At 40.2% G+C, this 12673-nt stretch overlaps 1 protein-coding gene across 2 annotated transcripts; it reads right to left on the bottom strand.

Annotated features, from left to right (window-relative positions):
• Positions 1–4005: 4005 nt before the first annotated feature.
• On the bottom strand, positions 4006–7963 carry LOC118966188. 2 transcript variants are annotated; one of them, XM_036989285.1, is made up of 5 exons: positions 7764–7963; positions 7396–7526; positions 6682–6889; positions 6272–6435; positions 4006–4409 (listed from the first exon to the last, which is right to left on the bottom strand). In XM_036989285.1, exons 1-5 carry the CDS (start codon positions 7798–7800, stop codon positions 4353–4355), a joined length of 597 nt encoding a protein of 198 aa, XP_036845180.1. In that variant the 5' UTR covers positions 7801–7963; the 3' UTR covers positions 4006–4352. The 2 variants fall into 2 exon arrangements, with proteins under 2 accessions (XP_036845180.1, XP_036845181.1); XM_036989286.1 differs by having other exon boundaries at positions 7396–7523.
• Between the last annotated feature and the right edge of the window lie 4710 nt (positions 7964–12673).

Here is a 12673-nt window from a genome sequence, read left to right as displayed (position 1 = left end):
CACTGAGCTCTTCAGTAAGGCCATTCTATTGCCAATTTTTGTCTATGAAATTGCATGGCTGTGTGCTCGATTTTATACACCTGTCAGCAACGGGGTGGCTGAAATAACCAAATCCACTAATTTGAAGGGGTGTCCACATACTTTTGTGTATATAGTGTATATTATAATATCTTCTTTGTATCTCAAAATCATTGAAATGTGCTTAACCTTAAAAACCTAAATGAAAATGATCCAATTCTAACGATGAAATTGAGCCAGGGAGTGCCCTTAGACCATGGGAAAGGCCGCACTTGAATCATTCCAACGGTGAATGGCTAGGCCCACTATGCTGTGAAACCACACACTATAGCAGAGACTTTGATGTTACCGGCTGCAATTGATATTGTTGAAAACAATGTGTGGGGAGGCAGAGGCACAGAAACACACATCAATACCGTTGTCAAAGATAACACTGTTAAATTAAGAAGTTATGCTTTTGCTAGCAATCAAGAGGAAACTCTGACTGAACTACTCAAACACCCCGGCTTATGCTCTCCAAATGGATGTTAGCTGTGAGGGCCGAGTTGCCCACGCATTGACTTTTGTTCGCTATACATTTCGGGGGATGCTATTCACAAGGACATATTGTTCTTTCTCACGATTCCAGAGCATGAAACGGCATAGAGGATGTTCAGTGTGCTGCATGGCTGTATTGATGAAAACAGATTTCATATGGGATTGAATGGTGGGCTTTTGCAAAGATGGGGCTCCATCTATGGCGGGACGGCATGCAGGCCTCTGCACTCTAGTTATGAATGGATCTCCCTCTGCCATATGGACCATTGTATGATATACCGAGAGCAACTGGCGGCAAAAGAGCTGAGCACAGAATTTACTGCAGCAGGTAACTTTGATTGTAAACTACATCAAACCAGATCCTTGTACTTGTACACCTGTTCGCAAAACTACATGAAGATATTGGATCAGAGCATGACAATGTTCTATTTCACACCGAGGCTTGGTGGTTATTGAGGGGGAATTTTGGAAAGATTTTTCATATTAAGAGAGGTACTGTCATTCACAACAGATCTAAAGAATACAGACTTGGTTGACTTTCTGTGTAATTAAAAGAAAATAACAGAAAACAGCATCAGTAAGTGTCCCACACGAGTGATGACTGCTTACCTCCAACGCTTCGAAGAGCACTTTGGGACCTACTGTACTTCCCAATTCATTTGACTTTGACCCTGGCTCAGTTGACATGCTGGTAAGTGAAATTGAACCGCTGATGAACTGTCATGTGACCGAATGCTGAAGACAATGCATTCAAGTTCACTACAGAGGAGTTTTGGTTCCTGACTCAAAGGGAATACCCTGCCGTCTCCCTCTGAGCATTAATGGTCGAGTTCAAAACAACTGGGAACTAGGAACTGGGAACTCGGAAATGTCCGACTTCAGTGCGTTGAAGACAACTAGGAACTTGGAAAGAAAAGAGCTCCAACTGGGAATTCCAATTTTCTAGAGCGCCAACTTTCCGACCTAACAATCACTGACGTCATGATTTGACCTCGTACTTTTCTGAGTTCCCAGTTGTCTTGAAAGCACCATAAAACTCATGGTAGGCTACTCTTCGCCACCTAATATGTGTGTGAAGCTGGTTTCAGTGCTCTCGTCTGCATTAAAACCAAATATTGATCCAGGTTGGATGTGACAGCAGAGATGCGGTGTGCGCTGTTGACCAAGTCCCCTGACTTTGAGAAGCTCCGACTCGACATGCATCAAACACATCTATCTCATTAGTGGTGGTGAGATAAGATACATTATGTCAGACTAACTTGCAATTGACTGTCATTAGCCCCACATTAAAAGTATGTGATGGTGAGTTGAGAAGACAATCAGAAATACTGTTAGAATGTTATTCAATTGACTGCCAGAGCACCAAGTAAAAAAGTAAACATTGGCTGTTAATTACATCATTTTACATAATCTTTCACACGATTGGGGTTGCAAGAATTTTCAGATATCAAAATTAGCTTGTGGGCCAAAAAAGTTTGAGAACCCCTGCCCTAAGTTGTCCTCACAGCATCCTGCTGTTTGAACCGCGTTGAGTTTAATCAATAAGGCACAATTAGCAGGGGCTACTGGCTATTCTGGACATGAATCATACCTCATCAGCATCAAAGTTTTCACAAAGTGGTTGGAAGGAAAATCAAAACAATGCATCTTCACTCATCAACTCCGGTATTGGCAGAATAAAATCGATACGGTAGTCTGTGATAAGTAGGGTCTACAATAAGTATACAGAACTGCATTTGCTGGAAAGCTGCTCAGGGTATTTATTACTGCAAGATTTTAGCAAAACAAAGCAGAAATATATTTGAAGCAGATATTTACACCTTTCATTACATTGTTTGGTTTTACTTTAAGTGATTGCATCTGTCACAAATGTACAGTGCCTTGTGAAAGTATTCGGCCCCCTTGAACTTTGCGACCTTTTGCCACATTTCAGGCTTCAAACATAAAGATATAAAACTGTATTTTTTTTGTGAAGAATCAACAACAAGTGGGACACAATCATGAAGTGGAACGACATTTATTGGATATTTCAAACTTTTTTAACAAATCAAAAACTGAAAAATTGGGAGTGCAAAATTATTCAGCCCCCTTAAGTTAATACTTTGTAGCGCCACCTTTTGCTGCGATTACAGCTGTAAGTCGCTTGGGGTATGTCTCCATCAGTTTTGCACATCGAGAGACTGACATTTTTTCCCATTCCTCCTTGCAAAACAGCTCGAGCTCAGTGAGGTTGGATGGAGAGCATTTGTGAACAGCAGTTTTCAGTTCTTTCCACAGATTCTCGATTGGATTCAGGTCTGGACTTTGACTTGGCCATTCTAACACCTGGATATGTTTATTTTTGAACCATTCCATTGTAGATTTTGCTTTATGTTTTGGATCATTGTCTTGTTGGAAGACAAATCTCCGTCCCAGTCTCAGGTCTTTTGCAGACTCCATCAGGTTTTCTTCCAGAATGGTCCTGTATTTGGCTCCATCCATCTTCCCATCAATTTTAACCATCTTCCCTGTCCCTGCTGAAGAAAAGCAGGCCCAAACCATGATGCTGCCACCACCATGTTTGACAGTGGGTATGGTGTGTTCAGGGTGATGAGCTGTGTTGCTTTTACGCCAAACATAACGTTTTGCATTGTTGCCAAAAAGTTAAATTTTGGTTTCATCTGACCAGAGCACCTTCTTCCACATGTTTGGTGTGTCTCCCAGGTGGCTTGTGGCAAACTTTAAACAACACTTTTTATGGATATCTTTAAGAAATGGCTTTCTTCTTGCCACTCTTCCATAAAGGCCAGATTTGTGCAATATACGACTGATTGTTGTCCTATGGACAGAGTCTCCCACCTCAGCTGTAGATCTCTGCAGTTCATCCAGAGTGATCATGGGCCTCTTGGCTGCATCTCTGATCAGTCTTCTCCTTGTATGAGCTGAAAGTTTAGAGGGACGGCCAGGTCTTGGTAGATTTGCAGTGGTCTGATACTCCTTCCATTTCAATATTATCGCTTGCACAGTGCTCCTTGGGATGTTTAAAGCTTGGGAAATCTTTTTGTATCCAAATCCGGCTTTAAACTTCTTCACAACAGTATCTCGGACCTGCCTGGTGTGTTCCTTGTTCTTCATGATGCTCTCTGCGCTTTTAACGGACCTCTGAGACTATCACAGTGCAGGTGCATTTATACGGAGACTTGATTACACACAGGTGGATTGTATTTATCATCATTAGTCATTTAGGTCAACATTGGATTATTCAGAGATCCTCACTGAACTTCTGGAGAGAGTTTGCTGCACTGAAAGTAAAGGGGCTGAATAATTTTGCACGCCCAATTTTTCAGTTTTTGATTTGTTAAAAAAGTTTGAAATATCCAATAAATGTCGTTCCATAACATACAGTGTTATATCTTTATGTTTGAAGCCTGAAATGTGGCAAAAGGTCGCAAAGTTCAAGGGGGCCGAATACTTTCGCAAGGCACTGTATCTTTATGTTTGAAGCCTGAAATATGGCAAAACGTCGCAAAGTTCAAGGGGGCCGAATACTTTCGCAAGGCACTGTAAACTTTTATCCAGGTGACATAGTGAACTCTCTAGGGCTGTGTTTACACAGGTAGCCCAATTCTGATATTTTTGACCAATTCAATCAGTGCTGAAAAATATCTGATGTGAAAAGATCTGATGTGATCGGGGAAAAAAAATCAGAATTGGTCTGCATGTGTTAACACAGCTTAACAAATGTTTCCAGAGACCTAACATCCAGCAGTTCTTGAGACCGCTGCGCTCAGAACGTGGCTTTGTGACCAAGATTTTCTTTACCACTGTTGTTGTTTTTTTCTCCTGCTATGACTCCTCTTGATGTTTCGAACAACCTGTTGAGAAAAAAAAATATGTGAATACAATGTTCGCACTTTGGAGAAAAAACAAGAGGATGTGGTGACAGCTGCTGAGAGGTCCCACTTTGAGAGTAAATGTCACCTCACAGAGTGGATCTCCTGTCTATTGAATCCTCTCACCTACAATATTAAAGACCCAATGCAGAAGTTTTTATATCAATATCACATTTTTTATGGGTAGCGATTAGGCACCTTTACTTTCCATTAAAATAGGAAAAAATATGTTAGTTTTTTTGCAAAAAAATATTTCTCAAGCAACAATTTTGCTAGGGCTGTCTGGAAGTGGTCTGAGTGGGGAGGGGAACATTTAAAACGAGCTGTTATTGGCAAAGATGTTTGGAACTCTCTTTGTTATTGGTCTATTAACCAATTTACAGAATGGTGATATCACCATGGAAAGCCAAAACTCCCATCCATGCAAACCTGCTGATTAGAAGGTCCTGAGATGCCTCCACACTCACTAGTTTATGTAAATGTACCTATGGTACATTTGAGGAGGTAATATTTGAGAATATCCAGTAATGTAGCCTAACAGCTACAGTGGGGCAAAAAAGTATTTAGTCAGCCACCAATTGTGCAAGTTCTCCCACTTAAAAAGATGAGAGAGGCCTGTAATTTTCATCATAGGTACACTTCAACTATGACAGACAAAATGAGAAAAAAAATCCAGAAAATCACATTGTAGGATTTTTTATGAATTTATTTGCAAATTATGGTGGAAAATAAGTATTTGGTCACCTACACACAAGCAAGATTTCTGGCTCTCACAGACCTGTAACTTCTTCTTTAAGAGGCTCCTCTGTCCTCCACTCGTTACCTGTATTAATGGCACCTGTTTGAACTTGTTATCAGTATAAAAGACACCTGTCCACAACCTCAAACAGTCACACTCCAAACTCCACTATGGCCAAGATCAAAGAGCTGTCAAAGGACACCAGAAACAAAATTGTAGACCTGCACCAGGTTGGGAAGACTGAATCTGCAATAGGTAAGCAGCTTGGTTTGAAGAAATCAACTGTGGGAGCAATTATTAGGAAATGGAAGACATACAAGACCACTGATAATCTCCCTCGATCTGGGGCTCCACGCAAACTCTCACCCCAAGGGGTCAAAATGATCACAAGAATGGTGAGCAAAAATCCCAGAACCACACGGGGGGACCTAGTGAATGACCTGCAGAGAGCTGGGACCAAAGTAACAAAGCCTACCATCAGCAAGGGCATTGAAGATGAAACGTGGCTGGGTCTTTCAGCATGACAATGATCCCAAACACACTGCCCGGGCAACGAAGGAGTGGCTTCGTAAGAAGCATTTCAAGGTCCTGGAGTGGCCTAGACAGTCTCTAGATCTCAACCCCATAGAAAATCTTTGAAAGTCCATGTTGCCCAGCAACAGCCCCAAAACATCACTTCTCTAGAGGAGATCTGCATGGAGAAATGGGCCAAAATACCAGCAACAGTGTGTGAAAATCTTGTGAAGACTTACAGAAAACATTTGACCTCTGTCATTGCCAACAAAGGGTATATAACAAAGTATTGAGTTAAACTTTTGTTATTGACCAAATACTTATTTTCCACCATAATTTGCAAATAAATTCATTAAAAATCCTACAATGTGATTTTCTGGATTTATTTTCTAATTTTGTCTGTCATAGTTGAAGTGTACTTATGATGAAAATGACAGGCCTCTCTCATCTTTTTAAGTGGGAGAACTTGCACAATTGGTGGCTGACTAAATACTTTTTTGCCCCACGGTATATATTCTACTACCATGAAACCAAATAGGGCTAATAAAGGCTATACAGAAAATATATTTGGATGTGAAGAATATTGATTTACCCCCATAGAGATGAGACACAGAGTGATTTTGACAAGGCCCAGAATCAAGAATCCACATGAAGTCCATATGACAGAGACCTCAACCAATTGTATGGGACACATTGGGGTAGTGTGAGTCACGTTCTGCCATGCTGTCACTGCCACTGTAGTATGGATCACACAATCTGTGGATATATGATAAGAGTTAAGAAGACCAGGAAAGATACAGTATGCTCACTTTCATGAGTTATTCTATTGGCCTGTACTGTCCCATGCAACCCGGATTTTTGCCTGGCCCAGTGGCTTTTATGGTGATTAAAGCAATGTATCCTAACAATCAATGAATCAACCCTCATTGTAACCTAGGTTATAGTACTATCAATTTCCATATCCTACTCTATGTCAAACCAAAATAGCGAGTAACAGTTTACCTGTAGATACATTGAGGGTGACCTTTGAATCTCTGTTAGTCTGTCCTATGTTGGCCCTGAGGAGACACTGGTATGTCCCTGCATCCTCAGGCCTGACTCTGGGAAGAACTAGACTGTCCATTGGTCCAAACCTAGCAGGTCGGGGAAATCTAAAGGGATATGGCTTCTCACCGTTACTTCTTCTGATAATACCAGTCTGGTTGTTCAGCTAAATATAGAGAAAAAAAGCACGTATTTATATTGATCTATTCTGTTACTGTATCAGAGGAATGGATCCAAATTACCCACTGGGCAAAAACTGGTTCAATCAACGTTGTTTCCACGTCATTTCAACACATTTTTTGTTGATTTCAAGTTGAATTCACGTTAGTTGACAGCTCAACCAAGTGTAAATCAAAACTAAAAGTTGAACTGACTTCTGTGCCCAATGGGTAGATTTAATGTCTCATACAGGAGGCAGTTGTTTAAGCCTTCTCTCAGTGAAAATAAATGCTCTAACCTAATAACAATACTGTATTTAATATGTAGTCAAAACAAATACAAAAATAATATTTGCCATTACAGTACAAAATTGTATACATGTTTTTATTTAAAAGATTAACTAATAACCTGCTCACATCATCAACGAATACCCAAATGAATGTCTTTGAAATAGAGATATTCACTGATGATAAGCTAATAATACAGTACCTATCAGGGAATACTGTAGCCTACCTTATACCATGTAACAGATCGATAGCTCTTATCCTGGACAGCTTCACACTTCATAGAGACATCTTCATTGCATTCTGCTTGGATTATTAGTAGACTATCGGATAGGGCTAAACTGGCCATCACATACACTGCTGTAACAAACAAATCAAATAAAAAAACACATAGAAGACAACTTTTAAATCCGAGTGAGAAGCAAGTGAGTTTTGTTTTGAACTGTAACATTTTTATTTCACAATTATGTCCCACGTGAAAATTCTATTTAATTGTACATTCTGACGCAAATAACCTTCCAACCTTCTAGGCCTGCGTTTAATGAGGGCATTGTCAAAACCATCGATATGATAATAATGTAGCAAATTCACACTTACCCCAACCCAAATCAGCATAGTGATATCTCTTATTCATCTTCAGTAGAAGTTATGACTTGAAGACCTGCTCTACAGTAGCAATTATACAATTATAAAAAGGTAGTGGGAAGTTGTGGGAGGTAGGTTAAGGTTAGGTTATAGCCAATATATATATATTTTTTTTTTCCAAAGAGCTGTTTAAATCGAAAGAATAGCTTCCTCTTCTCTAAAATGTCACAGATGCCCATACATGCATGCACGCATGCGCGCGCACACACACACACACACACACAAAAACACACAAAGACAGAGCCAAAGAGAAAAGTGGCTATATCATGCCATCATGTGGCAGTTATGTGTAAATGGTGTTTGATTCAATTAAATGCTTTTTACAATAGTTAAAATACAGACTATGGATTTATTACTTGCTTTGATAAACCAGCAAGAAAGCAAGCTAAGCAACCCAACTCCCTCCACTCAGGAGTTATCATGATACAGAGCAGTCAACAGGCTCACTTCAAACACATACAGTAAGAGACTGTCTCATCCTGTTGTTTTCATCCAGAGGACCTCCCCATTGTCTCTCCTTTTTTGGTATGTGTCACTCTTGTTGATGAAAGAGGTAGTGAGATATATGAGTTATTATTAGGCAAATGACTTTATGGAAAAGGGAAGAGTGAGGTCTTTGGATTCCAACCATCTGGATTAAACAATGCCTTCTTCAGGAGATGCTGACACAATGAGCAACGGGGAGGGAGGGAGGTGTAGCAAGCTGCTGCTGAGGACCAAATAAGATCAACGGAAGCTTGGCCGCTTCCTATTGAAAGCTGGTCATGGCAGCTGTGAGTGTTTATACATTTGTAAGAAGTGGTGATCTTGGAGATGATTGCTTAATGCTGGATAGGTTCATTTGGATGTTTAGGCTCATTCCTACTAGACATCAGCATGTGTAAAAGGAATGTAAACTTTTCTCTTTATGCGTATTCTGACCTTGAATTTAAGCATGAGAATAGCATGCTATTCACCCACTATTCGTTTTAGGTGGAGATTGAATAAATGAAGGTGTGGCGGAGGTGTGTCTACTGATACCATTACTTGTTTCCCTAATAATTCCACCACCTTTACATGCGAGGAAACCATGAATAAGGTGTAGCGAACCTTCCGGTTCCAAGTGGAAAAAGCATGTACTTATTATTTTTCTATACACATCACACCATTCTCCATGCACTGTAATTTACAACTTGGTAAGAGTTATTGATAAGAAGTAGGTAAATTAGTCATCTGTAACAATTTGAACCCGACACATGGCGCAATACTTGGTTGTGTCATCACACAGTTCTATGGTTAGTACGGGAAATAGACATGAGTATAGACTACTATTCTACACTATTCTCCCTATTATAAATGTATATACAATAATCTTCCAACATTATCATGGGTTAAAGAACTGAATGTGGCAATTCTCAGAATGATCCAAACCACTGTTTTCTTTATTTCGTGCATAAAGTCTGTTCAAAACATTTGTTTATGATTCATGAATACCATCCTAACCCTAACCAGAGATCAGAGTATTTTTTATCAAATAGATCTCCTGAACGCAGCTCACTCTCCAGATCCCAATCACCTGAATACTGATCACCCACTCACACACCTGTATGTCATTTACAGACAGTATTTAATTGTGAGGTATTGTTTGTTTTGATACACAGTCTATTCGGACCGCTATTCATTTCCATATTAGACCTCCTGTGTATCATAGTTTTTGGCTGTTCTCACTAACAATGTTTTTTTTTACCTATTCCCTGACTGTATTTTTGCCTATCAGATTTCCTGTCATCAACCCCTTGCCTGATCTCCCAGACTACGTTATTAGCTTTTTCCCTGCCTGTACTGTTACCTTTTTGGATTCCCTGTGTATGACCTTCTGCCTGTCCCTGGACCCTGCTACCTGCCTTCTCCTGTGGTCCTTTACTAAATAAACACCTGTTGCACCCTGCGCTTGAAACCAGCACTCTGTCTCCCATCATACTCATTACATTAACCTACCAATTGGTGCTTAAACAGAGACAATATGCATATATTTAGATGGATTTCTTTCATTGGTACCTAATTTTCTGAACCCGTTCTCTCGATAAATTCTATTGAGTCTGTCAACAAAATTCTAAAACTTAAAGGTACAACGTATTGACTTAAGATAAAGGTATTGAAAACCCTATTGAATGAAAACTTCATGAGTCTCCTGGCCAGGAAGTGAGAGGGATTTCAGATTTTTGTAATTACATTACAATTACATATTCAGCGTGCACAAGGGAACCGTACCTGCCAAGCCCTTTACGCACCTTCATAAGGTAAGTCTGAATACCAACTACCGAGAAGTGCGTAGGAAAGGCGTGCATAACGAAAGGCATCATTTCCTGAGTCAGAATTGGGCTCTTTGTGATTTAAGTCATTTAAAAGTTATGTCATGTTATAACTGCTTTCATATTGCTCAATGCCTTGAGAAAATGTACTGCTTATAAAGTAGAATGGAATATTCCAATCCACTTGGTCTAACAAATATGTTCCCAATTATTTTGATGATGAGGCTAGTAACACTGTCAAAATAATCTTTCCATGCCAACGTCCAGGTGTTCTGATGTTATGGTCAGTAGGACGCATCTTATTCAAGTGCTGTGGAATGTGCTGCAACTGATACAATATTTCAGTGTGTGCAAAACAGAGGACATCCTCTCAACTGCTGCAAAGGAGAATTCCCAAAGATTTTAAAAATATCGATGTAGTAAGTTGCATATAGTCTAAAAACAGTCATTGCTAAATTTCCAGAAGGAGTGACTGTGTCTGTGTTTTTTGGGGGGTGGAAAGTTTTAACCTGATCCTCCATATTCTGTACTGTACTACTTCCAGAGTGTTGCAAACTACAGTTAATCCCCAAGGTTGTTAGGGTGCCCAGCTGCAAGTGTAGGGCTCCATGTTTCTGTCAACGAGGTTGTTCATTGCTCACTCTCTGGCCCCTGATTGAGGATATCCTCTGAGTGTTTGCCTTTGTGCTGCAATGAAATAAGCCAATGGTTCCTCTCTAGGTCTCCAGCAGGCCTAGCACCTAACACAGCTGGGACACTTTCCCATGTGACACACACACATACCATCCTGGTCTCACAACACATGTAAACATTGTCTGACACACATTTCTTGCAGCTCATGCAAAACGTTTACTACATTTTCACATTAGAAGATACAAATTGTTTCATGAAATACTCCAACCATGTTACTTGTGTGGCAGACAGTATGACATCATCATCTTGGTCTAAGCCAAGTTCTACTCCCAATCACCGACTCATCATTTCGCTGACATGGAAAAGAAACAGCCTCTTTCATAATAGTTCATCATTTGATGAGGATTAAATTGCTTCATATTTTGAACAGGTCAGTGTGAGCACACACAAGCCTGTCTCACATTGCATGATTGTTTTTACAAGAAAGCATTGTCTTGGAGTGGCTGTTGCCAACTTCTCACCTCTGCCTCTGGGCCTGGATACTGAGGGTGGGTCACAGCAACCCGTGCCAGAGTAAAGCAACACTAGGATAGCCTGTATTGTTCCGCAATAACCTTCTCTGGGAATTCCTCTGTTTTTCCCCTCCACCCCCTCAACACACACACACACACACACACACACACACACACACACACACACACACACACACACACACACACACACACACTACAACCCCACCTGCCAAGCTCAGCAGCAAATGAAAACAATGATTCCTGTGTAAATATGCTCATGGGAGGGTACTGCTACAGACATGACCTGTTCTTCAGGCAGCCCATCTCCTGCAAAACCTCATCGGCATGGTCAGACAGAATTCCTCCTTCTTCTCCGGAAAAGTTTGTTGTAAAAGATTAGAAGTGAAGGGGGTACATCCAAATCTCTGCATGGGAGAGCCAAAACGCATGTCTGACAGCCATTAATACCTCTGACATGCAGGTTGAGCAAAGGGACATCTCCCCTGTCAATGGGTATTTGAAATATTGTGAAATGGTGTTTATTTCACGCTGCGGGCCTGCTTGGAGAGGATGTGATTAAAATATTAGCCCTGCACACTGTTTTTTCAGCTAGAGCTCTTTAGCAAGGCCCTCTGGATTACACATGTCTGGAGGTAAGCACATGGCAGGGAATTGGGGCAAAGCTCCCTTATGGTGTTGAAATAACCCTGCACTTCCTACCCTTTTCTGGATCAAATGTTTTAGTTTTTCTTGTAGGGGAGATGATTATATATCAGAGTGGTCCATACACAAAAAGTTATTTTTGTTTTTACTATACTGGACTCCTACACATCTTAATTTGATCACTCTGATGTTGCTGAGAATTCTCCTGCATAGCAGGAAATGCAAATGTTTGTATATTCAAGGTTCAAAAAGGATTCTAATTTTTAGAAGCCTTTAAAAAGCCTTCTAAACTTCATAATTTCCATGTCAGACTTGATTTGCTTTAACGTAAGATGTATCAACCCTTACAAAAAAATTACCCTTAATTATAATCCACATAATAATTCACATTTCCTGTTGCTGCAGGATTATTTTACTGCTGTAGCAAACTGGCTCAAATTAAGATCCTACATCTGGATAATGGTATTCACCACAACTGATAACACGCCATTGTTTGGGGAGTAACTCTCTTTATCCACCTGATTGTGCATCCTTATGATAATAGTACCTGATTGCATGCTCTGTAATCCGATGTCCTCCTCAGTTCTCCTTCAGTCCTTCAGTCCTAGTTCATAAGTATGATGAAAATTGCTCTCTTCATAAGTGTTAGGTAAAAGCTCTCCATTCCAGCCTTATGATGTGTGCCACCCATACAATTCTGTCCCTTTTCACTAAACTGCTGCCATATTAATAACTTTCATAGAAAGGTTGATTAACTGACGAT

This window comes from Oncorhynchus mykiss, chromosome 9 (assembly GCF_013265735.2).
Source record: "Oncorhynchus mykiss isolate Arlee chromosome 9, USDA_OmykA_1.1, whole genome shotgun sequence".
In the NCBI taxonomy this organism is placed as follows: Eukaryota; Metazoa; Chordata; class Actinopteri; order Salmoniformes; family Salmonidae; genus Oncorhynchus; species Oncorhynchus mykiss.
The sequence above is the reverse complement of the archived record's forward strand: the minus strand, read 5'-3'. Positions and strand labels throughout refer to the sequence as shown.

Coding starts and splice junctions, on each gene's coding strand:
- LOC118966188 (XM_036989285.1), bottom strand. CDS start 7,800: ATGAATAAGAGATATCACTATGCTGATTTGGGTTGGG. Junction 6,890..7,395: donor GATCTGTTACATGGTATAAG/GTAGGCTACAGT, acceptor CTCTATATTTAG/CTGAACAACCAGACTGGTAT. Junction 6,436..6,681: donor CACCCTCAATGTATCTACAG/GTAAACTGTTAC, acceptor ATATATCCACAG/ATTGTGTGATCCATACTACA.